At 38.9% G+C, this 24,702-nt stretch overlaps 2 protein-coding genes across 3 annotated transcripts; one reads left to right on the top strand and one right to left on the bottom strand.

Moving 5' to 3' along the window:
* Positions 1-3,317: 3,317 nt before the first annotated feature.
* LOC122088102 (peptidyl-prolyl cis-trans isomerase CYP20-1) lies at positions 3,318-7,648 on the bottom strand. Its single transcript, XM_042657252.1, has 7 exons — positions 7,492-7,648; positions 6,748-6,829; positions 5,973-6,020; positions 5,829-5,852; positions 5,443-5,625; positions 5,248-5,323; positions 3,318-3,636 (listed from the first exon to the last, which is right to left on the bottom strand). Exons 1-7 carry the CDS (start codon positions 7,567-7,569, stop codon positions 3,498-3,500), a joined length of 630 nt encoding a protein of 209 aa, XP_042513186.1. The 5' UTR covers positions 7,570-7,648; the 3' UTR covers positions 3,318-3,497.
* Positions 7,649-12,808: 5,160 nt separating this feature from the next.
* Positions 12,809-22,287, top strand: LOC122089283 (E3 ubiquitin-protein ligase APD2-like). Of its 2 annotated transcripts, none has more exons than XM_042658883.1 (10): positions 12,809-13,339; positions 13,535-13,644; positions 13,725-13,850; positions 14,083-14,179; positions 15,951-16,025; positions 16,119-16,201; positions 18,232-18,378; positions 20,990-21,062; positions 21,244-21,592; positions 21,681-22,287. In XM_042658883.1, the coding sequence occupies exons 1-10, from the start codon at positions 13,033-13,035 to the stop codon at positions 21,754-21,756; spliced, it is 1,443 nt and encodes a 480-aa protein (XP_042514817.1). In that variant the 5' UTR covers positions 12,809-13,032; the 3' UTR covers positions 21,757-22,287. The 2 variants fall into 2 exon arrangements, with proteins under 2 accessions (XP_042514817.1, XP_042514818.1); XM_042658884.1 differs by having other exon boundaries at positions 12,812-13,339; positions 13,538-13,644.
* The last annotated feature ends 2,415 nt before the right edge of the window (positions 22,288-24,702 follow it).

The raw sequence follows: 24,702 nt of genomic DNA, 5'->3' as shown, positions 1-24,702 counted from the left end.
ATTTCCAACATTAAACCATTTGTTGTTGCTGCCACCACCTCTTCCAGCAGCAGCATCCTCTATTCCTGTTTTTGCTCATGGGCAATGACCTGGCAATCATGTGTAATTTATCACTACACTTAAACATAATACACTACTTCCAAGGAACACCATAGCAAGGTTTATCTAATGAATTTTCAGAATACATGCTAAAGATAGGGTTGGCTTTGTATTTTTCGGATGCCAGCACCAACTATCCTTGTTCTGGTCAGTACCAAAAATTTGAAAAAAAAAAAAAAGCACTGGTGGAGTTATCCGGCCAACCAGGAGAAATGTAGATAAACTATTTGAGGTCTTCTTTGGAGAAGGAAACCAAGCTTGTGGACTCTTTATCTTTTGGATATAAGTGGCAGCTGCGTGGTTCAGATTCTGTCATGCCATGTTCTAAGTACTCTTTAAGATTTCAGTGCTCAGGCTTCTATTTTGACTTGGGTTGGGCCTGACGCACACAAGGTTGTTGTAAAATTTTGGACACCTATATTTTGGGCTCCATATATGATTCGAAAGCCTTTTTTTCCCACATATTCCGTATACTTTACTTGGTATGAAAATCAGGGACTATACTGATCAACAAGAATTGCCTGCAACTAATTGGCAGATAAGTTGGTCAGTGAATGGGTCAATGGGCATTCATGTATTCATAGCTATAATCAGCTATGTGGCTCTTGGCCTTGTTCCCACAGTTCACTTCTGCTCTGTTAGGTTATTTCACTCACATTTGTGGTTCCCTCTGTTTAGGCTGGGTGTCTTCAAACTTCTAATCCTACTGTTTCCATGAGTCCTTAAATTTTGTGTAGGACTTATTCCTCCACTTGTGGGGCGAGCTTTCTGTGATGAAAACTTAGAACACGTAAACTGAACTCTGATCATGAATATGGCAGTATTCACCTGCATTTGTGAGCATGCTTGAGGCTTCTTTGGGTTACCTATGCAATCAATGCAGAGTAGGCATTGCTAGTACAGTATTGCCAAATAGGTTCTGTAAAGGGTGTCTTTCTTTATATTTGAAACAATAATCAGAATCAACTGGTTACCATTGACCAGTAGAATAATTATTTTATTTTTATGATCCCTGTGTATATTGAAACAACCTGGTAGCTTAACAGTTGAACTGCTACTAGGCTACTAGCCACTTCTCCTGATCAGTGATTGATGTAGCAGTTAAAAGATGTGGTGTCTAACCATTTCAAGGGTATACAACACAACATCTCTATTAAGAATCACTTCTCTTCAGCAACAAAGCCAGCCATAGATACCACTTCTCAATGCTACCCAAGTTTGGAAATTTCCCTTTTCTCTCTCTTCATTACTTATTCATCGGTGGGAAATGCAAAACATAGGGTAAATAATCTGCTTCAGACCAAACCAATATTGTCATCCCCGATGTGCTACTCAAACCTATGAAGTCAAAGAGAGATGTCACTCAACAAATGCTGTCTAAGAGACCAAATTACCGTGAGACTTGAACTCTATGAAAACATTATATCTCCATACTTATGGCTCACCCACTGATCAGTGTCTCTTTTTTTTGGATGTATGAATCAGTCTGTTGCTGTCAAATTCTCAAAAGTTCATGTTGACCAGTTTGTTTACATTTATCTGCACCATGTTTCCATGGAAGTTAGGAATGATGTACAGTGTTGATTTGATTGCTTTGCTGCACTAGTTGCTTGCTTGATATCAGCACCCAGCGTACAACAACCATTTGGGGGGATCTTTAACCAGGATACCATTGAAGGCAGCACTTAGCGGAAGAACTTGACAAACCCCACCCTTTTCTAGTTTTGGCTGTCTTATTTAATCTATTGTGTACTCTGTCCCCAGGTTGATTATTATGACCTGTGGCGCCTTTGTATCTAACAGAAATGGTGATCTATGTCCTGGGCCTGTTAAATGCAACTAGCTGTTGTTGCTTCATCTTATTGAGAATATTTTCGTCACTACATGGCTTAAGAGAGGATCCTAAACTGCTCCAAATATTCAGCTCATCTTATGGAATTCCAATTGGCAACCCTTGAAACGCAGGAGGATTCTACTTCCCTGAACAGTCGTTAATATTTGCTTTACCTGCAGCTTTGAAATTTTGTGATCTTCACAACTGAATTCATGCCTAAAAACTAGTAAAGAACACAGATGCTTGGTTTCCAACCCAACCACACCAATCTCTGCCCCTGCTGCCCAACAGAACAGTATTTACCTGTGTCATGAATTCGATCTCACCCCCCCCCCCCCTCATGTTCTGGATCCTGCGTCTTTTGCCAAATTGATTTTGGTGGAATCTTGATCTACGATCCTTGGTCAGCTTGTTAGGACTTAGAAATTCTATTGGATCCTGCTGTTGAGGCATGGGTTGTCACTCTCATTTGGGCCTTCTAACTCCAATATATATATATTTTTTCCCCATTAAGTTTAAACATGCGCAGTCAAGATGTGACTGCGATTGCGCTTGTATATTATACCTGTTAAATTTGAAAAATGGGATGTCAATTTGGGTATGATGTCTTGTATTCTGTTGCATGCGTTTGGGGCTGATTCTAAAAGGCGGTTATTTATTTTATTTTGTTTCTTTAAGGTTTATAAGTGTATATCAGTAAATTGTACCAAAATCGTGTTGCAGCGAATTTATAACAATGGTATTCTCTGAATCTTTGAGAGACATAACTATGAGCTTGTAACCCTTTTCTATATTGATAGTGAAATAGATCTCAATCTCATTGTGAATTTAGGCAATCTTGCCAAACCATATAGATCATACAAGCGGTTGTAACCCTATCCATTAATAGTGAAGCAGATCTCATCTCACTGTGAATGTAAGCAATCTTGTTGAACCACATAAATAATTGTGATGCTTTGTATGATTATTTGTGATTTTCATTCTTATTTTCATCGTTTTAGTATACTACAATGTCTTCACTTACACTAGCATACTTCTTTTGTTTCTCATCATTGCATTCAAGCTAGTGACATCCACCTTCTGCAAGTCGTTTCTCATCATATTCATTCCAGCTGGTGACATCCACCTTCTGCAAGTCGTTTCTCATCATATTCATTCCAGCTGGTGACATCCACCTTCTGCAAGTCCCTTAAAGATAGTGGATGCCAATGAAGTATGAAAGGTCAAAAGAATATCTACTTATTCTAAATATAACGAATGGTGCACTTGGTTTTGATTAGGATTTGAATTAACTGGATTTGATTCAACTCCCTAGTATTTCTTGCTATGGCTCATGATCTAACCAACAGGCCAAGTAAAACAACAAAACTGCAAACAAAAGATATTAGGAAGTGAACAAACGCGTTTAACTTCTAGATTAATGCCCTCAGAACATTTTGGTGTTTAGAGTGACTTCTAAAGCATACTCATAGTACAAATAGATGCAGTTATAATAAAAAAAAAAAACCACTGTTTATGGAGATTGAAGATGAGCGTGACGATTGTGACCAAAAAGGTGAGGCAATCACAGTGGAAGTTCGCCACTGTCTACAATGACTACTTTGCTTTTGGGTGTGCCACTCTGTGTTCCCTCAGCTTCAATTTTGTACACCACATCCATCCCAGAGATCACCTTGCCGAACACAACATGTCTGCCATCCAACCTGTTACAGATTTCAAGATTAAAATCAACATTTAAAATAGAAAACATGCTAATCTTGAAGGTCTGGTTTGAGTACATGCAATAACAGTCCAGAAGACTGGTCAGATGACCATAACACCATTCTAGAATCCGGATCCATCTTTTGATTGGTTTGAAGGACAAGCTGACCAGTGAATTTTAAATGCATAATCACAATCTGTCACTAGGTCATTCGTAGTTGACAAATTCGGATTCAAGAATAATTCAGGTTCGATTCATTTCATCAATTAAAATTTGGTCAAAATAGTGGACAACGAGAAAAGGTCCGATTCAGATTAATCCGGGAATTAATCATTTATGATTGAAAATTTTTGGTCCATTCTCTTGAATTTTTATTGAAAATTTTAAAGAGTTTTTCAAACTAGATTCTGTTCCCGATTTAATTGCAAATTATTCTCAAGTAACTAATTATCCGTTTCCTAAGTTATTTGTACTCCCAAAAAATTCACAAAATTCTCCAACTAATTCAGATTTTGTTTAAGTTTTACCAAAATATTCGTGAATTGGGTCAGGAGGTTCATAGTCCACCCTTTTGGGTGCAGGGGAATCCGAGCATTGATGAAACTGAAATACGTTCCTAATTTGTCAACTTTAAACTCCAAGTTTACGAATTTCAATCCTAAATGAGAATAGGATCCATCTATATGTAGCAATAATAAAAATAGGTTGCACAAATAATGCTTGGATTTTTTAAGAAGTTGGGACAGAAAAAAAAGGGAAAGGATTTCAAAAAAGTAACGCATGAATTGAATGTTTAAGGACATCTAGTTATATTAACTTATAGGAAAGATTAACCCACTATAGGTCCTAACCCTCCAAACAAGAAAAATTGGCTAGTCATTGCAGTCTTAGAATCATCTATGGGATAATTCAGAAGGCATACTGTGTTACTTATCTATCAAACACTAGTAGTGTTATTTTGCATCTCAACAAATCCAGGAAAGAAAAATGCGCTTTATTTGCTTTTTTCTTTGATTATATTCAATAAAAAGAAAACAAAATGTGGGAGCTACTTACAATGAGAACCCTCCAATCTATCTACTTGAAATTCAAGATGACTTTGCGAACTATTGGCCCCTAACCTCAGGCTGAGAATTCCCAACCCTAGCCTAGTATGACCCAAAAAGATCAGAATTCAAACTCTAATTTTGGAATTGAATCACAAACTTTACCATTGCAATGAACAAGCATTTTATGTGCATTTTAAAGTGTTATACAACTAAACCATATTTTTATGTAATCAGGCTCAGGCTGGCTGCACTGAGGCTTCAACAGCTCAACCCTAACCCCGCCTGGCCTCGCCTGGCCTGAACTCAGGGTGGGATTTCCCAACTCTAGCCCAATTCATGGACTGAAAACCCTAGACAAAGCCTGGAAAATTTTCGGTGAGATAAGGCCTCTCGGGGTTTTGAGGCCCAAGTTGCAGCTATACCAATTGTATACGTGTGTCATAGGATAGAGAACCGAGATTAAAAACAAAAAGGTTTAGAGTTGAGAAATGGAAAGGCCTACGATGGTGACATTCTGAGATCGGAAAGGAAATAAATCTTAAATAATATAAGCATTTACTTACCAGCTAGTTGTGACTGTAGTGATGAAGAACTGAGAACCATTGGTATCTCGACCAGCGTTTGCCATTGAAAGAAACCCTGTGCATGACCAAAAACCATATTGTTTTCAGCCATTTTTAAGAATACATATATACATTTTATGTGCTACTTATTTAGAAAACAAATTAGACGGTAGACTTGACAGTTTGCATGTTTACCTGGTCCAGTGTGCTTCAATTTGAAGTTTTCATCAGCAAACTTTTCTCCATAGATTGATTCTCCACCTCTTCCATCTCCAAGTGTAAAATCACCTCCCTGGAGCATAAAGCTGGGAATAATCCTGTGGAACGTGCTCCCTTTGTAGTGGAGAGGTTTCCCACTGTTTCCAACACCTTTCTCCCCTGCAACAGTAAGGAATAACTTTTTATGACAGGCTAATCATCTCTCTCTCTCTCTCTCTCTCTCTCTCTCTCTCTCTCACACACACACACACACACACACACACACACACACACACACACACGCACACACCACACCACACACATACACACACAACAGGAACTTTCCACACATACGAGCAAAACATAGAGGATTGAAGGGGTACCTGTGCAAAGTGCTCGGAAATTTTCTGTCCAGCAAAGAAAAAATGATATAAATTTAGTTTCTCTTCACACATTGTAAAAATTTTTTAAGGATTTTATGTGTAATCCACTATTCTCATATTTTACTAGGATTTGCACAATTGTACCTGTGGTTTTAGGTACTGTTTTCCCAAAGAGACCCATGACAATACGACCTGAGACCAGAAAGACCACAATAGCATTATATCAACAACCAGATTCACCAGATACATAGAACCATATAACAAAAGAGACCCAAACATACTAGTAGAAGAAATTCAATAGTGACATATTAATGCCAGCTGAACAAATGAAAACAGAAAAGCAATAAGCAAACAAGAGGGCACATAAAGGGGGGAAGGACACAAACAAGTATCCCAAGGAAAAGCATCAAGAGAAGGGTGAGAAGATTTTAAAATGTATCACAATGGCCAATCAGCTGCACAGTGTCGAAATTTTCATAGTGCTTTTAATACTTATGATCATTTCAAATGTGTATCATCCTATCCATCCAAAGAACCGCATGATTCTTCCAGAGGAAAATAAATGCAGATTGCACTCACAATCGCAAGGAAAATTAAAGCATATTGTAGTCACAGTCACACAAAAGAATCCCATAAATAAGTACTTATATCAAAAGATTATATCCAATTCACCAATCTTCAAATTTGTCAAGCAATCTGAAGAACAGAGCAATACCACAAAAACCACTACTACCCCAAAGGGGGAAGAGAGGATGGCTACATTTCAGAACACATACCACTTTTTCAAAACTTTTACAAAGAACAATAGCCAATACAAACTAGATCATGTTAAACTTATTACAAACCGGTTTAGACTGTAAATCTCCAAAATATCTGCTAAATAGACATGGCTTCTGTTAACAAGGAAAGTAAAACATACCAGCATGTTTTCCATCGATCTCAACATCAAAATATACTTTGTGAGTTATTTCCTTCAAGCTTCCATCCTTTGCCTTCTTTGCCTGAATGGTGTAACATGAATCAATGAAATCTCAAAGTGGTGGAAAAAACATTACCTTACAAAATATAGTTCTAGCTCCTACACGTGGTATTGCCAACCCAATAATGAGATTAACTATTAGCATCTAAATCAAAGTCGCATTACAATAACTTGAAGCACTGCAAAGGGAGACACAACGAAGGCCACAAGTAGAAACATGGAGCACTAGATGATCAATGTCTAAGTAGGAGTTTTTCGCAAGCTACGGTAGGAACGAAGAAATCATGAAATCGACAGGACAGAAGGCGATGATCTAAGTGGAAAAGTCAATAGCAAAAAGCGAGCCCGCAGACAACAATTTCCCTCACCTCATCGAGCTCGCTATCCATCACATTTCGATGGGACGGAACTTCATCATCGCTTGATCGCTTCTGGGAACAAAATTAATCGCAATAAAGAAGAGAAAATGAAAAGGGGAAAGAATCGATTCTGTTCACGGATCTGATCGTTACAATTTCCTGATAGGAAGATTTAATAAGGGTTCTTCGTGCAGGAGAGATGAATCAAAGACTGTGTTAACCCACAGATCTGTTAAATCCTAATATGTGATCACACTGAAGAAATAAAAGAAGGGAATGCGAGAGAGAGAGAGAGAGAGAGAGAGAGAGAGAGAGAGAGAAGCACCTGAATTAGAGTTAGGGTTCCAAAGATGATCAAAGCCCAGAGAAGCGAGACAGAGATCGACCTAGTGAACGTAGCCATCTTCTTCCTTCTCCAATCGCTCACTCTCTTTCCACGCTTTTGGATAGATATTTGCCTAAGCTTTTATAAGTAAGAACTGAAGGAGGGGTTTCTTCTCATTGGAAGAAGTGACGTCTCCAGTAACTGATTTTCAGTGATGTGGAAGATGATGTGGCAAAAGAAATCTGCTTAGATGGCCGCAAAAATTCTTTTTCCTATCATATGATTGGAGGGATCTGTTTCCTTACGGGGCAACTAAGGGGTGTCAACCGGTTGGGCCCGGTTGGTTTTTTGTCAAGCCTGGTTGATCCCTCGCAATTTAAGGCCCCAAATTGGTTCTACATGTTTAGGCAATTTATGTTTCAGAAACGTCGTTTTGTGTCAAAAACGAAAATTTCAGTTTCTGTGTCAAAACGTAGTTTTTAAACGAAAAAATGGTGTTTCAAAATTTTATAACCTAAATGGGATTTTTTTTTTGTAAAATGGAACGAAACTGGGATCCGTCCAATCTCGTTTTTTCAGTTTTTTTTTTTTTTTCACTTTTTGTTCCAAAAAAACAGAAACGGACCATAAGGGCACCAAACAGAAGATTCCATTTTTTCGTTCCAATAGAACGAAAAAACTCCAGAAATATTTTTTTAGAACGATACCAAACGGAACTTAAATCTTTAAACCAAACGAAATCTACGGCCAGCGTCACGCCCCAATTCTGGTTTCATTTATTCTAACCTTGCGATGACGTTGTTTAAGCTTTGTATGCCAGGGTATGAATATATATATATTTTTTTATCGTTTAGTTGTCGATTCATAATGGGGCTAATCAAGTTGTAATCATCTATAAACGGATTAATTGATTAAATGAGGCTATAAGCAATTCTCAAAAGGGCTAAAAATACGTTAATCGAGCTATAAACAGTTGGTTATTGTCTTATTAGTCAATCACAGTATTTGGTGGATCTTGGTTAGGAGACTATTGGGCCACTACCTGCACCACGAAAGCCTGACATGTTTAGTATTCGGTTAATCCAGCCTAAAACATCAATCGATCGATTGAGGTTGGGCCTACTGGTGACACCCCCTAATGTAGGCAGATTGGTTGGAAGAACAACCACATAGTAGATCAGATAGATGTAGACCTCTAGATCCTCTCACCACATGTAATTTTTGAGTAATGGAGACATAAAAATTCAGTGATGGGAGAATGCACAATAGTTCAGAGTACGATGGGTGTGTATAGACACGTGGATGCATTCTATTATATTGAAGGACATTGAATTGGACTCTAAAATTTGACACATGAATAATTCAGACTATAAAATGGTCATAATAGGCATCGGGGTTGGGTATAAGATCTTTTTTCCCACATATAATTGGATTGATGGTCACAAATCAAGTTTTTTCCCAAATAGTAAGATATTGGATCCGGCTCCTATGTGGAGCAACAAGAGTGGCAGTGCACATTCGACGACATGGAGCACCCAGGCACGGAGCCCCAACATATGGGCATGCTTTGAGGTGGACCATCAGATGTGTGCTGCCACCTTTGTTGCACTAGTGAGGAGCTCCACCCTAAGATATTACCATGTAGTAAGCACATAGAGGGACTAGTAGGGGTGTTAACATTGATAGGGTTCTTTTTCGTAAAAATAAAATAGGAGAAAAGAACACTGCTTGATAGCACCCTCCTACGCTTTTCACATGGGACAATTAAAGAACCACCCTACCCCTCCCCTTAGATGCCCACGAATGTGGATCTAGATCCTCTCCAACCACTAGGAAACCCAGTGAGGCATCTGACGATTGGAAGGATATGGACATGCATCCCAACACATGGACTTGCACACCTAGCTGTCAATGCCTCATTGGATGTCCCAATGTTGGAGATGATCCAAACATTGGGACATCCAATTAGCCCGACACTAGCAACAAGAGAGTGACCTTGGCACATTGCAAGATCAACATGCTGACCAATGCTTCATAAAATCTTCCCTACAATGTCTAAATATAAGGGTTGCCACTTTAGCATTCAAAGTAATACCTACGATTCTGTTTGCCTTTTTTATTTTACACAATTTTTTTTTTTTTTATTGAGTTTTCCTAAGGCCACAATGAATGGGAATGGGGGAGAGAGAGGAAAGTGATGGGGGTCACATATGGACCATCCTATCATTCAGCCACCAGTGAAGGAAATTTATTTATCTTTTTGGGGGGTGGGGGTGGGGGTGGGGGTGGGGGTGGGGTGGGGGGGGGGGAGTTTAGAAAGAAGCTTTTGTATTAACTTCTAAGACATGTAAAGAGGACTAAACTCCCTTGTTGTGGATAGAGGAATTTTTGAACTTTTGTCCCATAGATAAGAGTATTAATGAGTATCCCACTGTGAAGGACCGATTTTTCCGATAAAAAATACCACAACCTTATGCATCACAATTTATTTATTTAATGGCGAAACAAATAAAAATATTAAGTTAAACGGTAAACAAAGTCTATGATTCCTTGATCACTACTTTACTATTCATAGTGTTATAGGCTATGGACTTGAGAGCCCTAACTAGATTTCTGTTAGGCTTTACAAAAAATTGACATTTATACAAAAGATTATAATATTCCAAAAAAATATATAAAGTAATCCATGACTACCAAAATGAGTTATTAAAACATGATCCCAAGTCTTCTAAGTCACTCCGGATGTCTTCAACATCCTATCTTCCTTCCTTTGCCTTCTTCAATCCCCTGGAGAAGGCCCCATGCTGCTGCTTCAATATATTCTCGTCATCATGCATTACCATTGATTAAGAGAATCATGTCCTTTGCTTTTAGACCATTACTCTTTCCTAAGCACAACATTCTTTATTTTTTTGTCCATATTGAATTGTAAATTATCACTTAAGAATTTGTTAGTTATTAAAATTTGGATCCTACTTGACTTGCCACGTGAGGAAGAACAACAATTATAACATGTAAGAGTACTCATGTTAGCTTTAATTTGTTTGGGAAACAACTCAAAATAGGGGGAAGACATTAAGCCACAACAGGCTAGAACTGGGATACAAGAACAAGGAGATGTGGTGACTAACAGCTAATTTAGAAATAGAGTGAATCACTACCTTTCCATTGTTACATGATAACTACTCATTTTAACAACAGCAGTTAATATTTGAATAGAATAATCACTGCCATTTTTTTATTTGTCCCTTCCATTCGTTCCCTTCTTTATTTGATAAGAATGCATTATCAAACCAATAACGCTTCCCCGTAAGTTATTATTTTACGGAAAAAGTATTCTTATGAGGCTTGTATGGGTTGGAATACAAACACTAAGACCCAAAAAATGACGGGATCCACCATTTCTCTCTCCTTTAAGATTCTTATATTTGAAGATTCGATATTGGTTCCCTCAATTCGCCCAAATTCATTGGAGGGAACCTCCCCCTTGCTAGTATCCAACCCTATTGCACATAAATGCCTAATTATATCATAAGTGTATGGTATGGACACTGTTATATGTGTTAATTTGCAGTTCCTTTTCCCTTTTTGGAAACTGTTACTGCTGAGAATCTGTATGAGGTTGAGCGCCGATCCTGTATAAACACAGAAGGCAGAGACCTGGAGGTGTTTCTGGGATTAGTCTTCCGATGCCCAAGTTAAAGACCCGTAGAATAGTGTTTTCATAGGAGTAATGGTGTGAATGTATTGACTTACTTCTTCTGTCTTTCAGGGTTTTCTCTTATAGGATTACCTATTTTCCGAATCCTATTGGGATACGTCTTCTTACCCTTGATGGGAAATATTCCCTATCTTGGTATCTTCTTCTCCTCATGTAGTTATAGTTCTCTCGGCCTCTATTAGTTGAGAGGGACTCCAGTCTTGCCCTCCTCCCGGTCTCCGGAGTCATGGTCATAGTGGATATTCCTCGATTTTCCTTGGATGCCACGTGTTCTTGCTTTACTGGGTGATTAATTTGAGTGTATCAGTAATAATGAAAACTTTATATTATTTTCATAATTTTCAAAAAATTATGAAAATTTCCTCAAGTGATATATATATATATATATATATTTGGGGGAAGGATTGAGTTTTCCGTTTACCCATCGTGAAAGAGGAATTCTTTCATCAATGACTGTTATTGTGTTTCGATAAAATATTTAGAATAGTAAAAAAATATTTGAGACCGCTAGCAAAGAGTAGATAATTTGGATGGTAGATTCTGGGTGAAGGAAGAAACCCTCCCCACCTGTCTTACACAGAGTCTGCAAAAAATGGTAGATTTAATATCGTTTGCTAATGGCATTTTGTAAAAGAATAAAAATGATTTTTTTTTTTTTTTTGGAGGGGAGAAGGAAAAACTTAGAAGAATAACGTTGCCAGGTCAAGTGTGCCCTACACTAACATTAGAGTCAATGAAAAGAAACGCAAAGACATCAACAAGGATGAACATTTTGTATTTTAAAGCAATTGAAACATCATTTGACCCTTAGGCTCTTAATGAATGCAAGAGCCAGATATTGTTATTTTCCCCCAATTTCAATCGGGGAGTGATGAGTCCTATCGTGACATCATCCGTTACCATTTTAAAGAAGTAGGGCCTTCTATGGGATTATGCATCCACTTTTTGTTGGTTGTCGTATGTCATTCTCCATAAAACTAATGCCACTTGACCTCTCTCTCCACTAATTGTTGTTGGGACAACATTCCCCTGATTGGACGCCTACTCACCTCCCCTGGTTAATTCCTGCATTGGTGCAGTGGCCACTCCATCCAAGTAGCTGTTCATTTTCCCAACTAAATAAAAAAGAAAAAATTCATCTGGATCATGGTTCTAAGTATAATTATAGAGCACTTGTATATGGCTATTCGTATCGGTTTGGCAAATGTTCAATCTCAATACTTGATTGATATCGTATCAATTGAATTGTAAAGATCAAAAGTAAAAAAATTAAAATATTATTATTATTTTTTTTAATGTGAATGAGGGGTATATCTGATTGATATTAACCATCTGATATCCATCGATGTCAATCCATTTTAATACCATGACGGCTCTGGAAATGACCGATATCCGTTACGATACCATGCTCTAAAACCAAGATCGGGGTATATATTGGTCAAACTGAAGTGGACGTATCTACCAAAAGTAAGAGGGAGAGAGAGAGGAGAGGGAACGAACGGCGGTGAAGGAACGAAGAAACAAACGTTGCAGCTGCTAACCGCCAAATCATAGAGAGAGAGAGAGAGAGAGAGAGAGAGAGAGAGTGAGCAACAACTGGCGCAGTGGCCCAACCCAAAAACCGTCGAGAACCCCCAACTACCATTCCGAGGAAGAAGAAGTGAAGCGCGACTGCTAGGTTTACCTTACGCTCTGAAGTTCCCAGAATCTTGCTCTCTAATGGCTACCGCACTTCAACTTCAAAATTCCTCTGTTTCTTTCTCTCGCTGTCTCGATTCTTGTTCTCCATACCGGTCATCTTTCGATCTGGGTTTCTCATTATGGAAGAACAAGATCTTGCTCTACCATTATCTTCTTCTCCTTCTTCTCCTTCTGTCCACGTTAATGGCGAGCCTTCAGGTTCTGCTCCTTCCTCTTCTTTGTCGTCTGAGTCCGTTCTGGAAGAAGAGAACCATAATGATCAGGAGCTATCACCCGAGCTTCACCAGCAGCAGCAGCAGCAGCAGCAGCAGCAGCAGACGGGTTTTTCTTATCGTATGAACATCTCGATCTCCGATGTGGCATCGAGCGAGTTGAGGGACGATGCTTGGTCCTGCCTAGTCGTGCTCGTCACTTTTTGGTTCTTCTGTAAGCCTCTCGTTGTTTCCTTATTGTTTTGGGTTTCTGTTCTTAATGAATGCTTTATTTGTATAGTCTCTCTTGGTTCTTAATCTTTCCTTTTTTTTATGGGGCATTTTGAATGTTATTTGGCCTTAAGATTGGATTTAGACTTGGTTTAACTTATGGGTTGGTTTATCTGTTGATTTCCATGTTCATCACCAGCAGCATCCATGACTCTGATTCTAGGCTTTTATGGGTCTGTGAATCTTCAATTGAGCCCGAATTACTCTCGACTTGTGAAAGTCAGCTCCATCTTTGTGCAGAATATCAGGGTGATATGCTACTCTTCTTTCTACATACTTGAAATTGTTCTTCTTCTTGTTGTTCTGATTGTTGCCATTGTCTGTTGCAGGTGGAAGAAGTCACTGACCCAATCCCTGGGCCGATCTTGTATGGGTTTTATAAAACTCCCCCCCTCGATGTTGAAACTAGTTGGTCCCAAACCCATAACCTTTCTATTCCATCGGATTTCCATAAGGCAAGTCTCCTTCTACTTTTCCATTTCCCTAACCTTTTCTCTAGTTGGGTTGCGTAGCCGGGATAAATCCAATACCTCATGACTGTGGTATTAAACATCGACCGAGCTTCGAGCTTGTATTTATTTACCCCTTTCTTCTTCCATTCAACTGTTTCTTGTTCAGTTTCACTTTTCAGCTTAAGCTTTGAAATGCTTTAAACTGAAGTGGAGGCAATGTTCTCTTCCACTGCAGGAGTGGATATACTTCCTAAATGAAGGGTCTGAAATTACTATTTCATATAGTGTGAAATCTCAGAGCTCCTCTCCTTTGTCCCTTGTAATTGCGAAAGGTTCGTTCGCTCTTCTCAGGCATACCTTGTTGTTTATTTTTATTTTCCTCAGCACAAACACATTAAATTGGTTCTTTGGGGAGCTGTCTTCTCTTACAGTAAAACATCTTCTAAATGCAAAAGAAGCTACGTATCATGTCAATTCCTGAGGAGACACACCTACTTTGGATTCATGTCAATTCCCTACTTGAACTCCCAAACCTTTTCATCTCACTCATCTGCTGGTTACTGTCTCTATACTTCAAATCAATTGGTACTGATTAACAACGAGCTTTATTCAAGTTGGAAGTGCATGAGAAAAGTATTATAAACCTTTAAGCGGAACCTAAAGCACACTTTACTTAGAAAAAAGAAAAATGGGAAAAACAATTGTAAATAAGGAGTCATCAATCATTTTAAGCTAATGCAGCACCACTTTCAGCTAATTCATCCACCAAGGAGTTGATAGATCTTCATCTCCAATGGAACAATATCTTTATCAAAGAATAGAGGGATCCCCCAACTTAAAAGATGAGTAGGTTTCCATAGTATTCTCTTTCTGAAGGAAATCTTCCCAGTGACACTGATGGAGTTACATTCAACTTATTGGTGGTTCCATCTAATAGCATAACACAAGCTGATGCCAAATAAAAGAGCATGTGCTTCAATTGTAACCGGAACAGCCAAGCATATGGGGCCCACAAATATCCTGAATACTATATACCTTCCATGATTTTAAATCCACCACCAATCCCTACTGGACCTGGATTTCCCAAAGAGGAGGACCAGTTGAAGGTAAGGTTTAGGAGGTGGCAGGAGGGTGAGTCCATATGCTAATTATCATAGGGAACGAGGAAGTGTTTCTGCCCTGTCCTGTGGAGTTTGAAAGTCAAGAACTATGACACTGGATGTTCACCAGGCCCCTACCATCATAGATTCACTGAGCAGTAGGTGAATTATAATTGTTTTACTAGATTCTACTATCTGGTTTTGAGTTATAAAATAAAGTTTGTTTCAAATGCATGAGTAACTGTTTTATCTTCAAACACTTCATTGGAACAGTGTATTGATTTTTTTGATTTATTTTTTATTTGTAATATTAAACACAAGTTCTAGCGAAAACAACAGTAATATTAGTAGTTAGAGTACTAGGAGTGGCTGTTGCACAACCACACTTCCTAGCTCTTCAGGTTCCTAATTTTCAAATAACCACTGTACCCCCCTGCCTATCCTGGGTTCAAGCTGGTGTCAGGTAGTAGAATCCACTTCCTTCCATTGTCTGTGCCTAATTATGCTAATAGGATGGCATGGTGCATTGTGTTAGTCCCTTCTCTGAGCCTAGTAGGGATCATAGGTGAAATTTTGTTGGCCACCTTGGCCTAATTCCCATTTGGGTTTTGAACCATCTTAAATGTCACACGTTAAAGCATCCATTTGAAATGTCAACGGGCCTATCAGAAGATTCAAAATGCTTCCACCAGGATATTGAACTGTGAGTTTTGCTTTGAAGGCTGAAGCATACATCTCAAAGTGTTACATTGACATTTAGTCAGAAAAGGAAACTGAAAACAGCCATTTTAGTTATTACAATTATGATTCATATTTTTATCTAGAAAGAGAGCTTATATCCCTATTTGGATATTTGAATAGCATGGTAATAATATTGATTTTGGGGTCAATGCACTTCTTTTGATTTAATATGCCGCCTTTGTTTTCAATAACTACATGTCGTATCTTTCTAGCAACAAATAACTACATGTCGTATATTTTCTGTTTTAATGTGAACGTGCAGGTAAAGAAAGCCTAGTTGAATGGACTGAGGATCCATCATATCCTAATACCACCTTGTCATGGAATATAATTCATGGTAAGATCAACATTGAGATATTTGAATTCCCCACCTCGTCCACTTTTCTAGTTTATGGCAAGGCTGTAGTAACATCAGCAAATTCCCTGACAGGAAATGGTGTGATCCAACAGAAGATTTTCACGTCTTCCGATTACTATGTTGCCATTGGGAACTTGAATTCTGAGGAGGTTGAGGTAATTGTGGAATATTTACTCCACGCTGTAGTTTTTTTTTTTTTTTTTTGTTTGTTGGATCATGTTATGTGCTTTTGACAAGCATTCTATTTGTTACTCGAATCAAATAAGACCCATGTATGCGAAAATAAAACACATGGTAATTCAACTTCCGCCATTGTAACTTTCAGAAATTTAGATTTGTATGCATGATGGCGACTACTTAAAATTGCAGTCGTGACAATTATTAAATGCTCATAGCATTAGATCCCCAAAAAATTTGCAGATAGCATGGTTTAGTTGTAGTATGTTCTAAGAGTTCTCTGTCATACTTCTATCATGTGGATCAATTTAATCTAGGACTTGAAAACACCAATGACTAGCATGTAGAATATGTATTGAGGAGCCATTGCCTTTGCTTGGCTTGATGGTGAAAACCTGGGCTACCAGCATCAAGACTTCGAGTCTGAGGGCCATATTTTTGCAAAAGGTCTGAAGGTTTCCCCAGTTAGTTCTACCAGATCACAAAAAAAAAAAAAAAAAAAAAAAAAAAAAAAAAAAAAAAAATTGCAGGACATACTTAGAGGAGCATTGGAAGTGTTTTTTGATCATACAGTTGTTGATATTGCCTTTTGTTTGATGCCTTTGTTAATTGGAATCTGGGAAGAGTTTCCTTTTCTTTTTTTAGTAATATGTAACAGAGGAATTTTGTTGAAAAGAAAAAAAATAGAGTACAAGGCATAGGATACAAAAACAACAAAAACAAGAAGGGGCTGAAGCCAAAGATCCTCATATGGGACTAATAAGTGTGACAGAAACCCAAATACAAAGTGTGTATCCCCAACCTGCTGGTGGTCAATTCAACAACTAGAGAGTTGGGAGACTTCATTCTCCCAGAGAAAATATTTGCTGGGGAACACAAAAATCTGGGAATTTGGGAAGGTAATGTGCAATCTATGTCATCATTAGCCTTAAGCAAAATTTTTTAATTGCCGTTCAGCCGCTATAAGTTGTATCTTGACACCCTGAGTCCCCGTAGTCATGGCAATTGATCAGGTTCATCCTGTCTTTGGGTTAACCATAGCCTCAACCTGTGAACAGGGTAGGGTAGGCAGGAGATAATTGTGAGAAAATATTGAACAAAGGAGTAGATTTATAGGCTATAGATGCTCAATTCCCTCACTAAATTCATGTTTTGGGATAGCCTAAAGTTGCACCTAAGCCGCCGCATGTTGGCAAAAGAAAACCTAGACCAACCCAAAATCCAGTTAAGCTCACCATTTGGGGCAGGGCAGGACCCATTTAACCCACTTATTGCCATCTTAAACTCATAATTTTCCACTGACCCATAAAAGAAGTGGGATCATGGTCCCATGTTTTGCTGATTTAGGTGGCTTCACTTTGATGTAACATCATCAAACCAAAAGAACTCAAAGGTATGAAATTTGAATTCTGATCTCATCTCTGACAGGTCTAGATCCTATCTCAGACTGTCTTCTTTCATGAGTTCTACAATGTTTCCCTATTTATAGTTATTCCGAACCTAAATTGGGAGAACTGAATCATAATAATTGAGAATTGTAGGGCTTAACGTCCTACGTTAGTTAAAGATCCCCAAATTTTTATTCAAGGCTAAACAACCCAGCAAACTTTGGGTCTAATAGACCGGATTTGTGGAAGGACCCGAATCATGATTTTTCTTGGTGATAATGTCCATCCAACTTATGTCTGACTTTGAAGCCCTACATTTGCCTATGTCCACGGTGAGTTGAGATCTGCTTAACTATCAATGGAGAATAGGGTTACAACCGCTCATCCTTACGCCTCTCTCAGATTACAGGGAAAACCATAACCCTACGTAGGCACATATTACTGAAATACCCATGTAGCCCTAAAAAAAATTCCTTCGGGCCCTACAGCCCTTCAGAATCAGGCCACAAATGCAAGCATTAGTATACAAGACATCATACCCCCAACACTGGCTGCCTTACTATTGTTTCATGTTCCAACTATTTACACTATATACTGTTGCTGAACTCTATATTAAACAGGTGCAATTGGACCTCAGAATACAGGCTGTCCTGTACAATACAACAGATGCATATTACAAGTGCTCTGTTTTTCGTGGTCTCTGTAGTTTGAAGCTTTTCTTTCTGGGGACAACTGTTGCTGTTCTAAGTTCTCCTAGTCCAGGACAGGTAACACCGTCATTCTTTTTTTTTTTTTTTTTTTTTTTTTTCAATTTTATTTTGTTTCATACATTTTTGGGCCATAGATATTTAATCATTTTGTTCTGTTAAGTGGGCTTGAGGTTTCTATTGTTTAGAAATATCAAACCTCAGGTCCTGCCTGCAGCTCCTAAGTGGTTTGGAGCATATTCATTAAGCTTAAACAGACAGAAAACTAGAAAAGGGTTAATGTTAGGCCATTCATTTTTTCCATTGTGGGTTAAACTAGTTAATATGATGTGACACTAAGTGGGGCTATAAACAGTCATCCAATTGAGTATGCTAAGTTTACACACTCCAGGTTGAGGGGAGGGGAAGATAGGGTCTGGTGGTGAGTCAGTCTACTTAATGAGAGGCCCGGGGGCCCCAGGAGAACCAACCCAATTGAATGTGGGCCCACTTAAACGCGTAATAGCCAATTACTAGAATCAGTGGCAATGTGGTAATTAAATTGAAGTTCACAAGGTAGAGTGGCACTTTTGTAAATAACCAGGAATTCTTAATGGAGTGGCAGAATCGTAATTCTAAGAAAGTCCCCAACTAAAAGTTGCAAAATGACGGATGTGGGTTAAAGGGGGTGTTCTGGAAAATAATAATTGTGAATGGGAAACAGAATAGCTAAAGCACTAGAGGGTAATTAGATTAATCAGGATCAAGAATTGGTTAAATAGAGCTCAACTTAGTGGGCAGGGCATACTTGTAATTATCATGAACAAGGCTGCCGTCTGCTCCACGACAAACAGAATAACCAAGGCGGAAACCAGAAACGTGAGATTGATCCAGCAACCTAACCAAGTCTCCAAAGATTTATTGAATCCAAGACTCAATAACATCTAACGACAAGCTTTGATCAAGTATTAAAGTTCGGAAATTTCTCCAGGCGGTAGTTGCAGGCTCAGCCATGAATCAGACCTCAAGTTCTCAATAGGGTCGATCACAGGCACTGAAATCTTAGGGTTTCTGATCGTCCAGATGAATATTTCCTTCAGTCAAAATCTCAGGTAAAGAGAGTTAGGGTTGAGGGAGATTGGTTGAGTCCCTCTCAGGTCTACTGGTTTGGTGATGGCAGAAGTGAGTGCTGGAAGATGAAGAAGAAGGAATAAGAGAAAGAGAAGTCGCGCAGGGAGGGTGATTGCACCAAGAAGGAAGAAGGGGGTTTTCTCACAGAGAAGGAGAGAGGAAGAGAGAGAAAAGAGAGATCGCAGGGAAGAAGGAGAAGAAAAGAGGGGGGGGGGGGGGGGGGAGAAAGCTATGCAGGGTAGGTTTCCCAATCAAATTTTTCTTCATTAATCAACTAATCCCATAACTTGGGTTACTTGCTTTATTTATAATAATCTAAAATTAAAGCTTCCTACTTAAAGTCAAATACTAAAACAGAAATAAAATCTCCTAAATCTAGACTAATAGAAATAGAAACAAAGAATGACTCAAATTGGAAACTTGTTACCTATCTAGAAACTACCTAAAGTAAAAGATTGCAAATAAAATAAAATCCTAGAATTTGTTACTTATCTAGAACTGCCTAATATAAAAGATTACAAATAGAATAAAATCCTAGAATATTCTAACAATCTTGAACCCAAATCAGTAACTTGGAACCCAAATTGGATCTGGGTCTTGGTCCGGGTTCTGGAGCGGGTTTGGGTCGATTCATCAGAGTGCTGCTACATCACTACTCTTCCAAAAGCAAGCCTGATTTGAAAGAGGGTGCCCTAGGTTTACTGGTTTGGTTGTCTGGTTCAGATTTGGTATAATAAAGATTGGGAGTTGGGATGGGTCTCGATTATATGATGATGATATTCATGATAAAGCCTACGTATGCCTGCGCTGAAGCCTTTCATGGATCAGTGGCCTTACCTCTTGTAATGCCTTGACCTGTGAATGGCTGGCCAATCTTTTTGGAATGACAGCCCAAAAGTGGACGAAATACACGTTGTCTGCTCCTTTGAGTGCCTGGCATATTAATTGTACTCAAAAGTGGATGACACCACAAGAGACCTCTCATTTTTTTTTTTTTTTTAAACTTTTGGGGTGGGGGGATATTCCTCTGATGCATATATAACTGACAGGTGCTTTATTGGTATGGGCGAGATGTTCTAGTTAGGACTTTGTTAGTGATGAGATTATCTTATATACCCAGCCATCCTATTTGTTGATTTCTTCTGGAGAGTTTCTGAATATATTTTTGTCTCTCCATTGGCACATCAGATGGTAGGAACATTAAGTCAGGTTGATTCCATCTGGGAGATCTCATTACATTTGATTTCCAATCCGATGTAGGTTTGTGTTGAATGCAATGGGAAACCTTACACCTTTCTGATTGAAATATTCTTCATGGCTAAATGATACAAAGTACTCATTGTTGTCTGTGCATAAGCTCTAACAGTCAGTTTGCACAAGACGGATTTCTGTCAATACTAATGAAATATTCTTCATGAGTTCTTGATTGGTGTTATGTGGATTTAAATCTTACAGTTCACATCTTGTAGCACATAAGAATGCGCTCTTGGGATCACTTCCCTTCGTGTCCTTGTCATGGATATTTTCATTGATATGTTTGCACTTCTTTTGGTTGCTTCAGGGTATTGATGATGAGAACTGGTATATCAAGCTGTCATATGGACCAAGGTGGATCACATATATTGCTGGCTCAGGTATTTTCTCTAGTCATTTATTTTCTTTATTCTTTCTCTTTCCTGTTTTTAAGAGTCCAAGGCTCAAGTTTCCAATCCCCATAACTCCCAAACTGTGGAGTGGGCCTTTATATCTCGTGTATATCTTTCTGATTATGAAGAGTATAACTACCTCTACATATTTTACTTTTCTTGCATTTAGGTGGAATGACTGTACTAATCCTATTGGCCTATAAGATCTTTAACAAGTTCCAATCGACTACTGGAGATAGAAGAGAATTTGAAGCGGGTGATCCGGGATCTGAGAGAGCCCCATTGCTTTCACAGAAAGATGATGATCTGTCAAGTTGGGGCTCTTCTTATGATTCTGCCTCGCATGATGAGGAGGATCTTGAACAGCGGCTTGCAGCAAGTTCCCTCGATACTAAATCCCTAAAAGATGGAGAGAACAATAATCCACGATGTCTTTGTGCAATATGCTCTGATGCACCGAGGGACTGCTTCTTCCTTCCATGTGGCCATTGTGGAGCATGTTTCACATGTGGAACAAGGTGATTACACTACATGACATTCTTATCCTCACTCCATGTAAAATTTAGTCAAGGATCAATGACAACTGATTAAAAAATAACCTTGCAGGATTGCGGAGGAAGCTGGCACGTGTCCCCTTTGTGACAGGAAAATGAAGAAGGTGAGGAAGATATTCACAGTTTGAGGTCTGAGATGTGTACATGATCGCAGCCTTGAAGTAACTACTCCCAACTATCAGTTGGCTACTTGGGAAAAAACCCATCTTTCATTTCATGTATACACTTAACTGAGCTTTCATTCTGATGGTGATGATTCTCAGTAGTTTTGATTGAAGATGCACAGGCCTCCCATCTGTGAGTTTCTTTACTTTCTGACGAGTCGGCATTGGATTGAAGAAAGAATGCTTTGATTCAATATGGTCCACTTCAAAAAGGGAATGATTGAGCCAAAGATTTTTCAGTTGGGATGCCACCATCTATAAATGCAACTGGATTCAGGAATATGATTTTTGCATTGAGCTAGGAAATTGTTTAAACAGCCTGCACCAGTAATGCCTTTTTGTTTTCTCCCAACTTGTTCTCCCTTAATCTGGAATTCCATTCAAGTTCATGTGTGGTTGTGAGTTTTAGAAGCAACCTGGTATTCTCTCTGGATTTTTGGCCAGATGACATTGCCTCAATATCAACTTCGTAGTGAAAGTTTTTTTTTGGGGTTACTTTTCATCCCATATAAATGAAACGGGGGAAAATGCCATGATTTATTATTTATTCAATAATAATATTTCTGAATCTGATACGGATACATGTCGGCCACCAACTTTGGCATGTATTTATCTAGAGATTTTTTTATTATTTATCTAATGGTTAAGATAGGGAGAGGGATAGGTATGTTAGCAGGTTACCTTGGAATCTTGTATGCTAGTGGGATTTTAACCGTAAGATTTTATCATCTTAAATGTAATCGTTGGATGAAAAGAAAATTATAATCTTTCAATTGACCATTGTTACACCTTTTCTCTTCCTTTATCTCTCCCGTGCTTTGCAACCGACCTTGCTACTACTCAAATCTAAGGAGGGACATCTTATTTCCCTCACCATAAATTTCTCGGTCGTCAAAACCCTCGTTGGTCCTCAACGATATCTGAAACGAAATCCTCATTGCTTGCTTGTTTCTCTTTGAGGCACTACAACAGGCTACCCTTTTTTTTCTTTTGATAGGTAGGGAATGAAGTAGGTAACAGTTAGGAGACTCAAACTTGAGACTTTCTGGTGAGCATGGATTTTTTGCATACGACAACTCATCAATTCATTGGCTATGTTTCACGCAACTTCCCACCGAACTCCCTGCTCCTTATTCGCAACCATCATTATCTAATGCAGCTCTCCACTGAAACCTTTTGCTCTAGGTCATAAGCCCACCAAGATGGAAGAGAGAGAATGGTGATTGAACAGAGTGGATCCTCCGCTCCCCTTCTTGATGGAACTCAGATCAAGTTGCCACTACCATATCTACTCAAGTTCGCTCTTCCCTCCATTCTACCCTCACTCAAAACTCGCTTCTCTAATTTTGTAGGCAAGGGAGCATTCGCCGCCACCATCTATTGCTTGGCCTAACTGGAATTCGGAAAAAAAATCTTGATCGACTGAGTTTTACAAGAACTAACACTTGGAAAGCTTATACTTCGATGTCTATTGGTTTGGTGGGATAGTGGTAGAGTATTTGCTTTGCCTATTGTGCAGGTCCTCAGTAATATTTGGGGGAGAGAGAACCAGGATCAGAAAAGATCCCACCATCTTGCAGATTCTAACAACCAACCAAAGCTTGGTTCAATTAAGAATTTAGGATGATCAGAACTTAAAACTAGAAGAAATTAGCATAATATTGAAAATATTATAGAAGAATTCTGCTCCCGCATTCTTGTTAATATAGGATTGTAAAAGTTGCAGCAACGGCAAAGAGTAGGGGATGGGGCGGGATAGCAAGCCATAAAAGGGCGGGGTGGGGAGGGAGGGCAAGGGAGCTAGCGCCAGAGATAAAGACAAAGATGATGAAGAATGGGAGGAGACAAGAGGATGGGAAAAAAAGAAGTAGCAACAGAGTGGCACAGATGCATACACATTATACTTAATCAATGACATAGATTTAATCTATCGAATCTAATTATCAATGATTGTTAATATATTTTATTCTTGGGTAACCCAGTAGCTTACTTGCCCTTTTCCCAATAACATACGTGGATCCTCTCTAATTTTTTAATTTTTAATGGTTCAATTTTTGCCCAATTTTCACGGTTGGCACGACATTAGGAAGATTTAACCCCACACTTGCCTGTTCCTGACAACTTTTATCTTCCCCGATGAAGCTCAACCATTGTCGGATCTCAACTACTATGGGTTGTATGCCTGAAAACAGAATCAGGATCCTCTCCTCTTGTAGTAGCCACTCCAACTCATAACCATGGATGGTGTGAGATGCGACAAGGAGGTCTTACATATCTAGATTCCAATCAAACGATTAACCACGTGCTCTTACATGACAATGAGCTTTCCAAATCTGGATTCCAGTCAAACGACTAACCACGTATTCTTACGTAACTCCAAATCAGTTCAGACTGAGGAGACAGCCGCAAAGCGAGCGAGCGAGACAGTCTGGGGAGTGTGGATAGAGAGCCGAGAGCGGAGCATTAGAAAGAGAAACAGTTGATTGGTTCCGCCACAAGATGTGGTTCGCCGCGTGGACAAGCAGTAGCAAGGAATGGAAATTTTGTCGAGGAAGCATTCAAGCTTCTCTCTTGCTCCTTTCTCCATCTTCCCCTGGATCGCTATCTTGTCTTTCCTTTCTCTCGGAGCTATCTTCCTCTACAAGGTTTTTTTTTTTTTTTTTTCGTCTTCTCTGTACATAGTGTTCAAGTTGATTTTTGTTGTGTGTAAATGGTTCATTGGTGCATTTTATCGAACAGGTGGACGATTTCGTCTCTCGAACCAGAACAATCGTAGGTCACAATTTAGACCCAACGCCATGGCATCTATTCCCAGCAAAGATCTTAAACGAAAACACGAAATACGCCAAAGCTTCCAAGATCATACAATGCTCTTACCTCACATGTCGCGGTGGCAGCACCATAGAGCAA

Source organism: Macadamia integrifolia, chromosome 9 (assembly GCF_013358625.1).
Source record: "Macadamia integrifolia cultivar HAES 741 chromosome 9, SCU_Mint_v3, whole genome shotgun sequence".
Taxonomy (NCBI): Eukaryota; Viridiplantae; Streptophyta; class Magnoliopsida; order Proteales; family Proteaceae; genus Macadamia; species Macadamia integrifolia.
Note: the sequence above shows the minus strand (reverse complement) of the source record. Positions and strands in the feature narration are given on the sequence as shown.